The sequence below is a fragment of the Scyliorhinus canicula genome, chromosome 26 (genome assembly GCF_902713615.1).
Source record: "Scyliorhinus canicula chromosome 26, sScyCan1.1, whole genome shotgun sequence".
In the NCBI taxonomy this organism is placed as follows: Eukaryota; Metazoa; Chordata; class Chondrichthyes; order Carcharhiniformes; family Scyliorhinidae; genus Scyliorhinus; species Scyliorhinus canicula.
This window is the reverse complement of record NC_052171.1, coordinates 23,854,227-23,872,004: the sequence shown is the minus strand read 5'-3', so window position 1 is coordinate 23,872,004 and position 17,778 is coordinate 23,854,227. Positions and strand designations below refer to the sequence as shown.

The 17,778-nt window shown below is 47.1% G+C and overlaps 1 protein-coding gene across 2 annotated transcripts in view; it reads left to right on the top strand.

Moving 5' to 3' along the window:
- Positions 1 to 17,508, top strand: part of LOC119957510 (calcium-activated potassium channel subunit alpha-1-like) — a 122,727-nt gene extending 105,219 nt beyond the window's left edge. For both annotated transcript variants that reach the window (XM_038785630.1, XM_038785631.1), the window contains exons 25-28: positions 816 to 946; positions 3,574 to 3,768; positions 11,748 to 11,854; positions 16,685 to 17,508. In XM_038785630.1, the coding sequence (XP_038641558.1) occupies positions 816 to 946; positions 3,574 to 3,768; positions 11,748 to 11,854; positions 16,685 to 17,402 (1,151 nt within the window). In that variant the 3' untranslated portion in view covers positions 17,403 to 17,508. The remainder of the gene's footprint in view (positions 1 to 815; positions 947 to 3,573; positions 3,769 to 11,747; positions 11,855 to 16,684) is intronic.
- The last annotated feature ends 270 nt before the right edge of the window (positions 17,509 to 17,778 follow it).

Genomic DNA, 17,778 nt, shown 5'->3' with positions numbered 1-17,778 from the left:
TCAATGCAATTAGTGGACTATAAAACCCAAAGTATTCTAAAATAGTGAAACAATGGTGTGGGCTGTGTGGTATTGGCATTTTCGTATCTCTCCCAATCCAGAGATTGGAGCACACGATGTGCTAACATTAAGGCATTGCGGTCATAGGTTCCGATTTTTAGATAAGACACTGAGTCCGAATGTCTGTCTGCTCTCTCAAGTGGACGTAGAAGATTCTGTGGCCAATGTTTTAAAGACAAGCAGACAAGTTACCCTGCTGTCCCAGGTCCAATCAGCAATCAACATCATCAAGCTCATTATCTGCTCATTTATCTCATAACTCTCATTCAGTGACGTACTGGTATTGTTGTAAAAACTCCACCTGGAAATCTGCCATCCTTACCTGGTCTAGCCTACATGTGACTCCAGATCTAGCAGTGTGGTTGACTCTTAAATGCCCTCTGAAACGGGCTAGCACGCCACTCAGTTCAAGGACAATCAGGGATGGACAATAAATGCTGGCAAAAGAAAACTGCAATTTGCTCTGTGAAAAATTGCAAGAGTGACGTGACTTCCTGTTGAAAAATGAAAAAATGAAATGAAAATCGCTTATTGTCATGAGTAGGCTTCAATGAAGTTACTGTGAAAAGCCCCTAGTCGCCACATTCCGGCACCTGTTCGGGGAGGCTGGTACGGGAATTGAACCGTGCTGCTGGCCTGCCTTGGTCTGCTTCAAAAGCCAGCAATTTAGCCCAGTGTGCTAAACCAGCCCCTCCTGTTCTGTCATGGCTGCAAACTCTGTTCTGGCCCTCTCTCAGCTGCCTTTTAATTTACAGTTCACGATGCCAATGTCCACTTTTTGGACCAGGAGGACCGCGATGACCCGGATACGGAATTTTACCTAACGCAGCCATATGCCAGTGGATGTGTGTTTGCATCCAATATTTTGAATTCCTTGATGTGCACAGTAAGTTATTGTTTTATGTTTCAACCCCAGGAATCTTAGTGGAGATCAAGCTGGATGAATAAATGTCTCGGTGTCCAGACTGAGATGAAATCAAGTTGTTTTGAAGGTCCTGATTGTAGTGAACGGCATAAATGCTGGAAAATCGTAGCAGGTCTGGCAGTATCTGTAGGGAGAGAAAAGAGCTAAGACCCTTTGTCAAATATAAAGGGTTAATATACAGAAGCAACAGCTAGATAAGCACTAGACGGAAGCACTAGAGATGGGTGTAACAGATAAACTCAAGGAGAGTTCCTGCCTCTTCGTGTTTGGAGTTACTAGTGTTATGGGCCAGGGTTTAGAGAACCCCAAAGTTCATGGAGTTCATCTGACCCACAACCTTTAAGAGATTGTAGTTATTGGGAGCACACAGGCCTACCTTACAGGTGTGATGCACCAGAGATCTACAGTACTTTTAAATTAAAACAATGTTTATTTATGAAACCAGTTAACACTTTATAAACCCACAGTAAACATCTTAACACCAATCCACTCCACAGATACAATATTCTATAAGTAACCCTTAATCTTTCCTTATTAACATCCATAAGACAAAAGACCCTTTTTAACAGAGATCAGGTTTAAATTCGCTGCTGAGAGCAGTCAGCACTTTGAAATCCTCAAATGATCTGGAGACAGTCTTTAGTTTGCAGAGAGAGAGATCCTTATACAGTTCTTTGCTTTGCCTGCAGCTATCCAGTTATCAAAATGAAACTAAAACACACCCTGTAGCAAATAGTCTAAAACGAAAGTAAAACACACAGCCCAGTTCCACCCACACTCTGACACCACTGATAAACACCCATTTCTTAAAGGTACTCTCACATGACACTAGTAACCAGAGGTAGAGAGAGATAGCTTAGAGTGCAGATGTTGTTAATCATAGTTAAATAATATATATTTAATCTTGTTAATTTAATCTCTACTTTAGTTGTTAAAGAGAGAACAAACTCACAGTTCAATTGTTATTGTTACTGAATAAACAGTATTTGCTTTATTTGAAGACTTTAAGTGTTGATGAACATCCAGTACAGGACCATCTTGGAAATAAGCAAATGAGTAACAAGATATTACACAGTGTAACAGAACAGTGATAGCTCTCATTACATTAATGAGAAAGTAAATGGAAAATCTGAATGCGGTTGGTCACGTCTACATCAATCAGATCAAAGTGATGCTGGACCCAGAGGTAATAAGAGAGGTGAGGGTGGAGATTTGTGAGTTGCAGAGGGGCATCAATGAATGCCTGGAAAGTGCAAACATAAGAACTAAGAACATAAGCAGGAGTAGGCCATCTGGCCCCTCGAGCCTGCTCCGCCATTCAATTAGATCATGGCTGATCTTTTGTGGACTCAGCTCCACTTTCCGGCCCGAACACCATAACCCTTAATCCCTTTATTCTTCAAAAAACTATCTATCTTTACCTTAAAAACATGTAATGAAGGAGCCTCAACTGCTTCACTGGGCAAGGAATTCCATAGATTCACAACCCTTTGGGTGAAGAAATTCCTCCTAAACTCAGTCCTAAATCTACTTCCCCTTATTTTGAGGCTATGTCCCCTAGTTCTGCTGTCACCCGCCAGTGGAAACAACCTGCCCGCATCTATCCTATCTATTCCCTTCATAATTTTAAATGTTTCTATAAGATTCCCCCTCATCCTTCTAAATTCCAACGAGTACAGTCCCAGTCTACTCAACCTCTCCTCATAATCCAATCCCTTCAGCTCTGGGATTAACCTAGTGAATCTCCTCTGCACACCCTCCAGTGCCAGTACGTCCTTTCTCAAGTAAGGAGACCAAAACTGAACACAATACTCCAGGTGTGGCCGCACTAACACCTTATACAATTGCAACATAACCTCCCTAGTCTTAAACTCCATCCCTCTAGCAATGAAGGACAAAATTCCATTTGATGGGAAATATTTTTCAAACAGTCACTAATGGCTCTGTTGTAAACAAGTAAAATTATGGACTTGGTTATCAGGAGCCATCTCACAACAACTTGCATTTATATAGCATCTTCAACCTGGTAAAACATCCGTGGGTGCAAACAAAATGTTGCATCAAGCCACACCAAGAGACATTCCAACAGGTTTGATCCAAGCGGGAAGTTAAAGGAACATCTGAAGGAGGAAAGAGAGATAGAGAAGCAGAAAGATTTAGCGAGGGAGTGCTAGAGTTTATGACCCAGGTAGCTGAAGGCACAGCCATCAATGCAACAGTGATTAAAATTAATATTGTGAACTGGTGGAAAACAAATATATTGGAAGAGTTTGGGGAGGTAAGGAGGAGATTATAGAGATGGGAAAAGAGTGAGGCCATGGTGAGATTTGAACAAAAGGAAGAGAATTTTAAAAATGGTGCGTTACTGGGCTGGGAATCAATGTGGACCAGAGAGGGCAGAAGTGATTGGTGAATGGGACTTGGGAGTTAATAGCAGAGTTTTGGATGAGCAAAATCTTCCAAGGGAGGAAGGTGGGACACTGGCCAGCAAGTACTGGAATGGACAATATATAAACCTGTCTTCATCTAATTTCACAGCTGATTGTTTTACACCCAGTCTAAAGAATGTTCTTGCTCTCTCTTTCCAGACATATTTCAATGACAACATACTGATGCTGATACGCACCCTGGTTACAGGGGGTGGAGCCCCAGAGCTCGAAGAGCAGTTGGCTGATGAGGATGCCCTGAGAGGTAGCATCCATGTCCAGGGCAAAGAGGGACAGCGGGACCGGTGCAAGCTGGCACGAATCAGCCTGTGTGACGAGCGTTTTTCAGAGTTTGCAGTAAGTGAACTCTCATGGTAGTGCTTTGTGGCAAGGGATTGAGGCTTTGCTTGCTGACGTCACTACCTCAGTCTTTTCATTTCTGTTGGTTTGAATACAAGATATCATGGCTATCAACCTGTTCATTAACTGACTCCTGTGACTCTGTTCAATATTTTTTTTAAGCAAAAAAGTAAAATTTAGAATCCATCAAGCCAGGTTTCACACTGGTATCTGACTCCTCGAGGAGTAACATCAGCTGGGATTGAAACAAGATCCTTCTGTACCACTGGGTTATGCAATATCCGATTATCTGTCTCTAGACGGTGGGTCAGAAAGTTCAAACTCAGCTCACCTGGTACCTCAAGGTAGCATCAAAGTGGTGCTCATTCACCAGAACTAGCAACAGTGATGGCAAAAGAATTCATAGAATTTAATGCATCCAAATCAACCTAAATCAATAACTTGGGCGAAGGGACCAAATGTTTGAAAATGACAGTAAGATACGTTGTAAAGTAAATTGTCAAGAGGGAGTAGAAGAGTGCGCAAAGCGATATAGACAGGTTAACGGGCGGCATGGTGGCACAGTGGTTAGCACTGCTGCCTCACAGCGCCGACGACCCAGGTCCCGGGTCACTGTCCATGTGGAGTTTGCACATTCTCCCTGTGTCTGCGTGGGACCCACCCCCCACAACCCAAAGATGTTCAGGGTAGGTGGAGTGGCCACCTTAAATTTCCCATTAATTGGAAAAGAAAATATAGACTGGTTAACTGCGTGGAGAAGACAGACAGAAAGAGGTAGCAAACAAGACAGACAGACAATACATACATTCTGGAGCCAACATAGCACTGGCTATCCCAGTCCTGGTATCATGCAATAAAATAGGATTAATTAATGATCCCAAATGAAGCCATTGTCATGACCCACTGGGCTAGCAGGCGGTCAATTCCAGTCCCACTTGACCCAGAGTCGCAACACAGGTAAAATTAGATTTTATTTAAAATACCCGAGGTTCTTGGTTGACCCCAATAATCTACAGTCACCTGGTTTGTAACTTTAACACAGGTAAACTTTTATAACATACAGTATTATCATTAAATGGACAGAAAATGTAACAGACTATCGAAAACACCTTTCTCAACCACCCCCTTTCTTTTTAAAAAAAATATTTTTATTCTCCTCCTTTTTCACGTTTTCTCCCAAATTTACACCCACCAACAATAAACAATAATCAGTAACAAATGTCAATCCCCATATCAATAACAACGATCCCACGATCCCATCCTCCCACCAAACCCCAGACATTGTCCCACATGTTAACATAAACAAATGACAAAAAGGATTCAGGAATCACCCATACAGTCCCCCTCCCCCAACCCTCCCACCCACACCCCCCGTAATGTTCCAATTCTCGAAAGTGCATAATGAATAATGCCCATGAATTGTAGAACTCCTCCATCCTTCCCCTCAGTTCAAATTTGCCCTTCTCAAGAGTCAAGTATTCCTACAAGTCCCCCCACCACGCCAGGGCACAGGGTGGAGAGGCTGCTCTCCAACCCATCAGGAACCAACTCCAGGCGAACAAGGAGGCAAAGGCTACAGCATCTGCCTCCGCACCCGTTTCCAACCCTGGCTGGTCCCACACCCGCTATCGGGATTCCCCGCTGTCGGGATTCCCCGCTGTCGGGATTCCCCGCTGTCGGAATCTCCGCTGTCGGGATTCTGCGCTATCGGCATTCCCCGCTGTCGGGATTCTGCGCTATCGGCATTCCCCGCTGTCGGGATTCTGCGCTATCGGCATTCCCCGCTGTCGGGATTCCCCGCTGTCAGGATTCCCCGCTGTCGGGATTCCCCGCTGTCGGGATTCCCCGCTGTCGGGGTTCCCCGCTGTCGGGATTCCCCGCTGTCGGGATCTCCGCTGTCGGGATTCCCCGCTGTCGGCGTTCTCCGCTGTCGGGATTCCCCGCTGTCAGGATTCCCCACTGTCGGGATTCCCCGCTGTCAGGATTCCCCGCTGTCGGGATTCCCCGCTGTCGGGATTCTCCGCTGTCGGGATTCCCCGCTGTCGGGATTCCCCGCTGTCGGGATTCTCTGCTGTCGGGATTCCCCGCTGTCGGGATTCCCCGCTGTCGGGATTCCCCGCTGTCGGGATTCTCTGCTGTCGGGATTCCCCGCTGTCGGGATTCCTTGCTGTCGGGATTCTCCGCTGTCAGGATTCCCCGTTGTCGGGATTCTCCGCTGTCGGGATTCTCCGCTGTCGGGATCTCCGCTGTCAGGATCTCCGTTGTCGGGATTCTCTGCTGTCGGGATTCTCCGCTGTCGGGGTTCTCCGCTGTCGGGATTCCCCGCTATCGGGATTCTCTGCTGTCGGGATTCCCCGCTGTCGAGATTCTCCGCTGTCGGGATTCTCCGCTGTCGGGATCTCCGTTGTCGGGATTCTCCGCTGTCGGGATTCTCCGCTGTCGGGATTCTCCGCTGTCGGGATTCCCCGCTGTCGGGATTCCCCGCTGTCGGGATTCTCTGCTGTCGGGATTCCCCGCTGTCGGGATTCCTTGCTGTCGGGATTCTCCGCTGTCAGGATTCCCCGTTGTCGGGATTCTCCGCTGTCGGGATTCTCCGCTGTCGGGATCTCCGCTGTCAGGATCTCCGTTGTCGGGATTCTCTGCTGTTGGGATTCTCCGCTGTCGGGGTTCTCCGCTGTCAGGATTCCCCGCTATCGGGATTCTCTGCTGTCGGGATTCCCCGCTGTCGGGATTCTCCGCTGTCGGGATTCTCCGCTGTCGGGATCTCCGTTGTCGGGATTCTCCACTGTCGGGATTCTCCGCTGTCGGGATTCTCCGCTGTCGGGATTCTCCGCTGTCGGGATTCTAAGTTGCACCGGCAGCCCGGGGATTTCCCGAGGGTGTGGGGCTGCCCACAATGGGAAACAACATTGGCTGGCTGGAGAGACGAAGAATCCCCGCAGGGGAGGGGGGGGGGGGGGGAAACGGGACGGAGAATCCCACCCCATGTCTCAAGAACAGCCGTGGTTGTTTATAGCTACAAGTCATCTACTGAGTAGTTCATTCCCAGCTGGCAGAAGGACATCCATTGGGGCGGCAGGATGAGTCAGAAGAGGGGGTGGTTGTGGTTTGGTGAGGTTGTGAGAGATAAGGGGCGGGGTTCTCCGAACCCCCCCCCCCCCCCCCCCACCCCCCCCCCCCCCGGCCGGGTCGGAGAATCGCCGGGGGTAGGCGTGAATCCCGCCCCCGCCAGCCGCCGAATTCTCCCCAAAAATACCCCTGACGTGAATCGCGCCTCCCACCTCGGAGAATGGCGAGGACCGGCCCGATGCAATGGACCCCAGGGCCGCCCGAATTCTCCAGCCCGCGATGGGCTGAGCGGCCACCCGTTTTAGGCCGGTCCCGCCGGCGTAAATTAAGGTAGGTACTTACCGGCGGAACCCGGCTCCACGGGCGGCCTCCGGGGTCCTCGGGGGGAGGCGGGGGGATCCCTCTGGGGGATCTGACCCTGGGGGGTGCCCCCACGGTGGCCTGGTCCGCGATCGTAGCCCATTGATCCGCGGGCGGGCCTGTGGCGAGAGGGCACTCTATTCCTCCGTGTCGGCCGCTGTAACAGTCCGCGATAGCCGACGCAGAGGTGAACCCCCCTGTGCATGTGCTGGGATGGCGCCAGCACATGCTGGCGTGCCCGCGCATGCGCCAACTCGCGCCAGTTGACGGAGGCCCTTCAGCACCGGTTGGCGGGGCGCTAAGCCTCCTCCGTGCCGACTGGCGGGGAGCAAACCACTCCGGAGCCGGCCTAGCCCCTGAAGATGCGGAGGATTCCGCACCTTTGGGGCGGCTCGACGCCGGTGTGGTTCACGCTATAGTAACAAGTATACTGTTTTGGATACTTGTGGGGGGGACGGCTTACCAGGGGTAAGCCATGGGGTACGGGCCTCTGGCACGGAGTCTGTCCCTGTTGCTCAGAAGGGAAGGGGGGAAAGGAGTAGAACATTAGTAATTGGGGACTCAATAGTCAGGGGCACAGATAGGAGATTTTGTGGGAGCGAGAGAGACTCACGTTTGGTATGTTGCCTCCCAGGTGCAAGGGTACGTGATGTCTCGGATCGTGTTTTCCGGGTCCTTAAGGGGAAGGGGGAGCAGCCCCAAGTCGTAGTCCACATTGGCACTAACGACATAGGTAGGAAAGGGGACAAGGATGTCAGGCAGGCCTTTAGGGAGCTAGGATGGAAGCTCAGAGCGAGAACAAACAGAGTTGTTATCTCTGGGTTGTTGCCCGTGCCACGTGATAGTGAGATGAGGAATAGGGAGAGAGAGCAATTAAACACGTGGCTACAGGGATGGTGCAGGCGGGAGGGATTCAGATTTCTGGATAACTGGGGCTCTTTCTGGGGAAGGTGGGACCTCTATAGACAGGATGGTCTACATCTGAACCTGAAGGGCACCAATATCCTGGGGGGAGATTTGTTAGTGCTCTTTGGGGGGGTTTAAACTAATTCAGCAGGGGCATGGGAACCTGGATTGTAGTTTTGGGGTACGGGAGATTGAGAGTATAGAGGTCAGGAGCACAGATTTGACTTAGCAGGAGGGTGCCAGTGTTCAGGTAGGTGGTTTGAAGTGTGTCTACTTCAATGTCAGGAGTATACGAAATAAGGTAGGGGAACTGGCAGCATGGGTAGGTACCTGGGACTTCGATGTTGTGGCCATTTCAGAGACATGGATAGAGCAGGGACAGGAATGGTTGTTGCAGGTTCCGGGGTTTAGGTGTTTTAGTAAGGTGAAGGGGGCAAAAGAGGGGGAGGTGTGGTGTTGCTAGTCAAGGACAGTATTACGGTGGCGGAAAGGATGCTAGATGGGGACTCTTCTTCCGAGGTAGTATGGGCTGAGGTTAGAAACAGGAAAGGAGAGGTCACCCTGTTGGGAGTTTTCTATAGGCCACCTAATAGTTCTAGGGATGTAGAGGAAAGGATGGCGAAGATGATTCTGGAAAAGAGCGAAAGTAACAGGGTAGTTGTTATGGGAGACTTTAATTTTCCAAATATTGACTGGAAAAGATATAGTTCGAGTACATTAGATGGGTCGTTCTTTGTACAATGTGTGCAGGAGGGTTTCCTGACACAATATGTTGACAGGCCAACAAGAGGCGAGGCCACATTGGATTTGGTTTTGGGTAATGAACCAGGCCAGGTGTTAGATCTGGAGGTAGGTGAGCACTTTGGAAACAGTGACCACAATTCGGTGACCTTTATGTTAGTGATGGAAAGGGATATGTATACCCCGCAGGGCAAGAGTTATAGCTGGGGGAAGGGCAATTATGATGCCATTAGACATGACTTAGGATGTGTAGGTTGGAGAAGTAGGCTGCAAGGGTTGGGCACACTGGATATGTGGAGCTTGTTCAAGGAACAGCTATTGCATGTTCTTGATAAGTACGTACCAGTCAGGCAGGGAGGAAGGGGTAGAGCGAGGGAACCGTGGTTTACCAAAGAAGTGGAATCTCTTGTTAAGAGGAAGAAGGAGGCCTATGTGAAGATGAGGCGTGAAGTTTCAGTTGGGGCGCTTGATAGTTACAAGAAAGCGAGGAAGGATCTAAAGAGAGAGCTAAGACGAGCAAGGAGGGGACATGAGAAGTCTTTGGCAGGTAGGATCAAGGAAAACCCAAAAGCTTTCTATAGGTATGTCAGGAATAAAAGAATGACTAGGGTAAGAGTAGGGCCAGTCAAAGACAGTGGTGGGAAGTTGTGTGTGGAGGCGGAGGAGATAAGCGAGATACTAAATGAATACTTTTCGTCAGTATTCACTCAGGAAAAAGATAATATTGTGGAGGAGAATGCTGAGACCCAGGCTATTAGAATAGATGACATTGAGGTGCGTAGGGAAGAAGTGTTGGCAATTCTGGACAAGGTGAAAATAGACAAGTCCCCGGGGCCTGATGGGATTTATCCTAGGATTCTCTGGGAAGCCAGGGAAGAGATTGCTGAGCCTTTGGCTTTGATTTTTAGGTCATCATTGTCTACAAGAATAGTGCCAGAGGACTGGAGGATAGCAAATGTGGTCCCTTTGTTCAAGAAGGGGAGTAGAGATAACCCCGGTAACTATAGGCCGGTGAGCCTAATGTCTGTGGTGGGTAAAGTCTTGGAGAGGATTATAAAAGATACGATTTATAATCATCTAGATAGGAATAATATGATTAGGGATAGTCAGCATGGTTTTGTGAAGGGTAGGTCATGCCTCACAAACCTTATCGAGTTCTTTGAGAAGGTGACTGAACAGGTAGACGAGGGTAGAGCAGTTGATGTGGTGTATATGGATTTCAGTAAAGCATTTGATAAGGTTCCCCACGGTCGGCTATTGCAGAAAATACGGAGGCTGGGGATTGAGGGTGATTTAGAGATGTGGATCAGAAATTGGCTAGTTGAAAGAAGACAGAGAGTGGTAGTTGATGGGAAATGTTCAGAATGGAGTTCAGTTACGAGTGGCGTACCACAAGGATCTGTTCTGGGGCCGTTGCTGTTTGTCATTTTTATAAATGACCTAGAGGAGGGCGCAGAAGGATGGGTGAGTAAATTTGCAGACGACACTAAAGTCGGTGGAGTTGTAGACAGTGCGGAAGGATGTTGCAGGTTACAGAGGGACATATATAAGCTGCAGAGCTGGGCTGAGAGGTGGCAAATGGAGTTTAATGTGGAGAAGTGTGAGGTGATTCACTTTGGAAAGAATAACAGGAATGCGGAATATTTGGCTAATGGTAAAATTCTTGGTAGTGTGGATGAGCAGAGGGATCTCGGTGTCCATGTACATAGATCCCTGAAAGTTGCCACCCAGGTTGATAGGGTTGTGAAGAAGGCCTATGGTGTGTTGGCCTTTATTGGTAGAGGGATTGAGTTCCGGAGCCATGAGGTCATGTTGCAGTTGTACAAAATTCTAGTACGGCCGCATTTGGAGTATTGCGTACAGTTCTGGTCGCCTCATTATAGGAAGGACGTGGAAGCTTTGGAACGGGTGCAGAGGAGATTTACCAGGATGTTGCCTGGTATGGAGGGAAAATCTTATGAGGAAAGGCTGATGGACTTGAAGTTGTTTTCGTTAGAGAGAAGAAGGTTAAGAGGTGACTTAATAGAGGCATACAAAATGATCAGAGGGTTAGATAGGGTGGACAGCGAGAGCCTTCTCCCGCGGATGGAGGTGGCTAGCACGAGGGGACATAGCCTTAAATTGAGGGGTAATAGATATAGGACAGAGGTCAGAGGTAGGTTTTTTACGCAAAGAGTGGTGAGGCCGTGGAATGCCCTACCTGCAACAGTAGTGAACTCGCCAACATTGAGGGCATTTAAAAGTTTATTGGATAAGCATATGGATGATAAGGGCATAGTGTAGGTTAGATGGCCTTTAGTTTTTTTTCCATGTCGGTGCAACATCGAGGGCAGACGAGCCTGTACTGCGCTGTATCGTTCTATGTTCTATGTTCTATACCTTCGTGCCGGAGTTGCCTGCCCCGCCGTTTTGCGGAGAATCCCACCCAAGGTCAGTAACCTCAGGAAAATAAAAAATCAGCCAAAGGGGCTGCTTTCAAAAATAGTATAATTGAATCATAGAATCCCTACAGTCCAGAAGGAGGCCATTAAGCCCATCAAGTCTGCACCGACCCTACCAGGGCCTAATCTCCCACCCTACACCCATAACGCCACCTAACGTAAACTTTAGACACTAAGGGGCAATTTAGTGTGGCCAATCCACCGAACCTGCACATCTTTAGACTGTGTCAGGAAACCGGAGCACCCGTAGCCAACCCACGCAGACACGGGGAGGAAGGGCAAACTCTCCTCAGTCACACGAGGTCTGAATTTAATGCACACCTTTCGATGGTGTGAGAAGGTGACCTTTGCCAAATAGCTCAATCTACCCAGGCCGTGACATAGATAGTACCTCACATCTGCTTTGCTCATGCTACCTCAAAAGCTTGTTTATTCTGTAACGGATCTCTGTCTTACTAGGAACGAGCCACGTACGGGGATCTGTTCTGCAAAGCTCTGAACATCTACGGGATACTTTGCTTTGGGATATTTCGATTGCAAGATCCAGAGAAGCAATCAAAGAAGCGGTAATACTTCCTAATGTTGTGCATTGCTGATCTAGCCAGACTCTGACAGAGAAACTGAAGAACAGAAGGATAGAAAGAAGCCACTCAGTCCCTTGAGTTTGTTCCACTTTTTAATCAGATCAGAGCTGACTGGTGTCAGAACTCCATTGACCTGTCGTATTTAATCCCTAACAAAAAACAATCAATTCAAATTTTGAACTTTTCAGTCAACCCCAGGAGCAACTTTGAGATTTTCACCAGTCCTTCCTGATATCATCTCTGAGTGACCTGACTCTGATTTTAAAGTTAGGCCTACTTCTTTTGGACTCCCCACACCAGACACAATAGATTATCTCCATCTATCATTTAATCACTTTAAAAACTTAAATTAGATTACCCCTTAATCTATACTCAAGGCAATAAAAGCCTAGATTGCACAACGTATCCTCCGAACTTACCCTTTCTGTCCTGTATCATTCTGGTCTGGCTCTAAAACCAATATATCCTTCCTGAAGTGTGGAGCCCAGAACATGAGGCAGCACCGTCGCTTCAGTGATGTTTAAAGATTTCTGAAACGTTCTGAGTTTGCGGGCTGATGCGGAGGCATTCGGGCTTGATCCGGAGCTCCATCTTCAAAATTCTAGCTTATTAAATTGATGAACCATCAATTGAACGCAAGACGAGTTGCTGTACAAAAGTAGGCTTTACTAAGCTAGATGTGCTCGCCTTTATCAGTAGGGGGATTGAGTTTCGGAGCCACGAGGTCATGCTGCAGCTGTACATAACTCTGGTGCGGCCGCACCTGGAGTACTGCATGCAGTTCTGGTCACCACATTATAGGAAGGATGTGGAAGCTTTGGAAAGGGTTCAGAGGAGATTTACTAGGATGTTGCCTGGTATGGAGGGAAGGTCTTATGAGGAAAGGCTCAGGGACTTGAGGTTGTTTTCGTTAGAGAGGAGAAGACTGAGAGATGACTTAATGGAGACATATAAGATAGTCAGAGGGTTAGATAGCGTGGACAGTGAGAGTCTCTTTCCTCGGATGGTGATGACCAACACAAGGGGACATAGCTTTACATTGAGGGGTGGTAGATATAGGACAGATGTCAGAGGCAGTTTCTTTACTCAGAGAGTAGTAGGGGTGTGGAACGTCCTGCCTGCAACAGTAGTAGACTCGCCAACTTTAAGGACATTTGAGTGGTCACTGGATAGACATATGGATGAAAATGGAATAGTGTAGGTCAGATAGGCTTCAGATGGTTTCACAGGTCGGCGCAACAGCGAGGGCCGAAGGGCCCGTACTGCGCTGTAGTGTTCTATGTTCTATGTTAGCCCTGCGGTCAACTACAGTAAATGGCTGACCGCAGGCCGTGCTGGGTATTTATACCTCGCCCTGGAGGCCGGGTTAACTCAGCCTCTCGACCAATTGGGGAGTCGTCACATGACTGGTCTCAACCAATCGGTCGCGAGGCACATGACCGACCAGGGCCAATGGTAAGCCGGTGTTCTGCACTAATGGCAGGCAGCTGTGTTAATCATACCACCACAATGGGTTACAAGTTCCACCTCAAGGACTTGAGAACATATCCTCGGATGACCAGTGCAGTGTGTTTGGGTGGGACATTAACGCAATTAAAGCTTCATCCATCTGTTCAGATGGGCCCCATGGCACTCTTGGAAGAGGAACATGGGAATAGTCAGTGAATTAAGGAAGAATACAGAAATCAGCAGAATAATGTGCCATTTTGGGATGATAGACCATTTTGGACTGAGATAAGGAGGACCTTCTTCACTTCTGGCAATTCTGTGGAATTCTCTACCTCTGAGGGCTAAGAGATTCAGTCATTGAGTGTGTTCAGAAATTACAGACTTCTAGACAATAATGACATCAAGGGATATGGAGATAGTGTGAGAAAATGGTACTGAGGTAGAAGATCAGATCGATGGGCTGAATGGCCTAATCCTACTCCCTAATTCTTTTTTTTAATAAATTTAGATTACCCAATTATTTTTTCCAATTAAGGGGCAATTTAGCGTGGCCAATCCACCTACTCTGCACATTTTTGGGTTGTGGGGGCGAAACCCACGCAGACAATGTGCAAACTCCACACGGACAGTGACCCAGGGCCGGGATCGAACCTGGGATCTCAGCGCCATGAGGCGGTTGTGCTAACCACTAGGCCACCGTGCTGCCCTCTATTTCCTAATTCTTACTTCCACATGTACAAGTAAATGGTTCCTGCTCCCCCAATTCCACCACCAAAAGCAGATTACCTGATTGTTCATCCGATGACACACAAAATTGTCTGCAGTGTGGTTCCACAGCTACAACTGAGGTTGGCCTGAAAAGGAAATGCAACATTTTCATTTCTATAGGATCTTGAACACCCCAAAATGCTTCAGAACTGAACTGATGTATAGTCATGGTTGTAATGTATAGAACATAGAACAGTACAGCACAGAACAGGCCCTTCGGCCCTCGATGTTGTGCCGAACAATGATCACCCTACTTTAAACCCACGTAACCCGTATACCCGTAACCCAACAATCCCCCCATTAACCTTACACTACGGGCAATTTAGCATGGCCAATCCACCTAACCCGCACATCTTTGGACTGTGGGAGGAAACCGGAGCACCCGGAGGAAACCCACGCACACACGGGGAGGACGTGCAGACTCCACACAGACAGTGACCCAGCCGGGAATCGAACCTGGGACCCTGGAGCTGTGAAGCATTGATGCTAACCTCCATGCTACCCTGCTGGCCCCAATGTGCACCCAAAACGGAAGCCGGAATTTTAGTTTAAAGTCTCACCTGAAAAATAATGGCATTTAACTTAGGTTTTGTCCTCACAAAAGAGGACACAAATCAGATACCAGATATGTTCAAGAATGAAAGGTTTAGTGATAGAGAAGAACTGAGGATCAATATTAGTAGAGAAATGGTGCTGGGAAAATTGATGGGACTGAAGGCGGATAAATCCCCAGGGCCTGAGAATCCGCATCCCAGAGTAGTTAAGGAGGTGGCTCTGGAAATAGTGGATGCATTGGTGGTCATCTTCCGGGATTCTATAGACTCTGGAACTGTCCCTGCAGATTGGAGGGTAGCTCACGTCACTCCGATATTCAAAAAGGGAGGTAGACAGAAAGCAGGGAATTATAGACCAGTAAGCCTAACATCGGTAGTGGGGAAAATGCTTGAATCCATTATCGAGGACTTTATAGCGGAACATTTAGAAAGCAGTGGCAGGATCAGTCAGAGTCAGCATGGATTTAGGAAGGGGAAATCATACTTGACAAACCAGTTGGAATTCTTTGAAGATGTAACCATTCCAGTTGACAATGGGGAGGCAGTCGATGTGGTATACTTGGACTGTCAGAAGGCGTTTGACAAAGTCCCGCATACCAGATTATTGTGCAAGATTAAAGTGGGTGGGATTGGGGAACTGTATTGAGATGGATAGAAAACTGGTTGGCAGAGAGGAAACAAAGAGAAGGAATGAATGGGTCCCTTTCAAATTGGCAGGCAGTAACCAGTGGGGTACCACAGGGATTGGTGCTGGGACCCCAGCTATTCACAATATATATTAATGATTTGGATGAGGGAACAAAACATCTCAAAGTTTGCAATGATACCAAGTTTGGTGGGAGGGTGAACCGTGACAAGGATGCAGAGATCCTACAGCAAGATCTGGACAGGCTGGGCGAGTGGGCAAATCAATGGCAGATGCAGTATAATTTGGATAAGTGTGAGGTTATTCATTTTGGAAGCAAAACCAGGAAGGCAGATTACTACCTGAATGGTTGTAAATTGAGAAAGGGGAATGTTCAGTGGGACCTGGTTTTCCTTGTGCACCAGTCGCTGAAGGTGAGCATGCAGGTGCAGCAGGTGGTAAAGAAGCAGGGATGTGTTGCTGCAATTATACAGGGCCTTGGTGAGGCCACACCTAGAATATTGTGTGCAGTTTTGGTCTCCTTTTCTGAGGAAGGATGTTCTTGCTCTCAAGGGAGTGCAGCAAAGGTTTACCAGACTGATTCCATATGAGGAGAGATTGACTAGTTTAGGATTGTTCTTGCTAGAGTTCTGAAGAATGAGGGGGGATCTCCTAGAGACTTATAAAATTCTAACATGACTAGACAGGGTAGATGCAGGGACGATGTTACCAATGATGGGTGTGTCCAGAACCAGGGGTCACAGTCTGAGGATTCAGGGTAAACCATTTCGGACAGAGATGAGGAGACATTTCTTCACATAAAGAGTGGAATTCATTACCACAGGAAGTAATTGATGCTAAAACATTGAATATGTTCAAGAGGCGGCTGGATATCGCACTTGGGGAGAATGGGAGAATGAGAAAGCAGGATTAGGCTATTGAGTTGGATGATCAACCATGATGGTGATGAATGGCGGAGCAGGTAAAAGGGCCAAAAGGCATCCGCCTGTTCCTATCTTCTATGTATCTATGTTTGATGCCTTTAATATTGGGACATCCCAAAGTTGTTCACAGGGGTGGAATGTAAAACAGAAAATAGAGATCAAGCAAAGAAGATGCTTGGAAGGGTAATTAAAAGCTTGGTCCAAAGAAATATGTTATGAGAAAACACTTTTGGCTTCATCAGTGTACACTATTTATAAGGACAGGACAAGTAAACCCAATGGCAATTTTTGAAAGGGAATTGGATAAATCATTTAAAAGGAAATAAATGCAATGGGCTAGGAGTTGGGAGCAGGAGATTGGGACTAATTGCATAGCCCTAACAAGAGCCAGCAGAGACTCAGTGGCCCAAATGATTGTGTTCTGTATTATACTTTACCAATTCTAAGACACTCTTGTTGTCCTCTCCCTCAGATTCGTCATCACAAACCCCTCCCCTTTATTTGAACTTAACAACACAGACTTCATCATGTGCTCTGTGCCTTTTTCCGACACGCAAACCATGGCTACTGCCGCCTACTGTCAGAAGAATTTCTCTTCCAAGTTCATCCCATTGCACTCATTGACCAGAAAAAGCTCCATGAGATTTACAAAGGTTCATCAGGAACTGGACGACACGAGTGAATTAAAACTAAAGGATGAGCAGAGATTAACTGACGCTAAACATGTGAGCATAAGTAAAGTTGCTGAAGATGGTTTGCGAGTTCCCTCCAAAAGTAAGCTGAAAAACCTGGAACAAGCTACGATTGAGCAGGTGAAGGAAATTCTGAAAACAGGTGACCGGATGAAGATTTCAAAGGATAAAATAAAATCTATTGACTTCACAATGTCTGAATATTCAAAGGAAGAGCCAAAATATGATGAAGAAAACGTACCTGAAGTATTAAAGGAAGAGTCACAATTTGATAAAGAAGCCACAGCTGGAGAATCAAAGGACGAGGAAACATCTGGTGAAGAAATCACAGCTGGAAAATCAAATGAAGAGGAAACATCTGGTGAAGAAATCACAGCTGGAAAATCAAATGAAGAGGAAAAATCTGGTGACAAAATCACAGCTGGAAAATCAAATGAAGAGGAAAAATCTGGTGAAGAAATCACAGCTGGAAAATCAAATGAAGATGAAAAAGTCTGAAGATCTTTGTACTGAATGAAATTAGAATGGTAATATGGGTCTAGCAGCAGGTATATTATCATTTTTGTATTTCTGTGCCAGTTAACAATAAAGTTCAAACAACACCTTTTTTACTCATTTCACTCTTTGACCAATCTTTACATTTGAATTGTGACTGAGAACCATGGCACTTTTCAAGAAGACATCTGTGTTTGACTTTCTGCCACGATTCGGGCGAAGGTGAGAAATAGATGTGAGGCAAAGCAAGTGTGAAGAGTCATACAATCATAGAATTTACAGTGCAGAAGGAGGCCATTCAGCCCATCAAGTCTGCACCGGACCTTGGAAGGACCACCCTACTCAAGCCCACACCAGCACTCTATCCCCGTAACCCAGT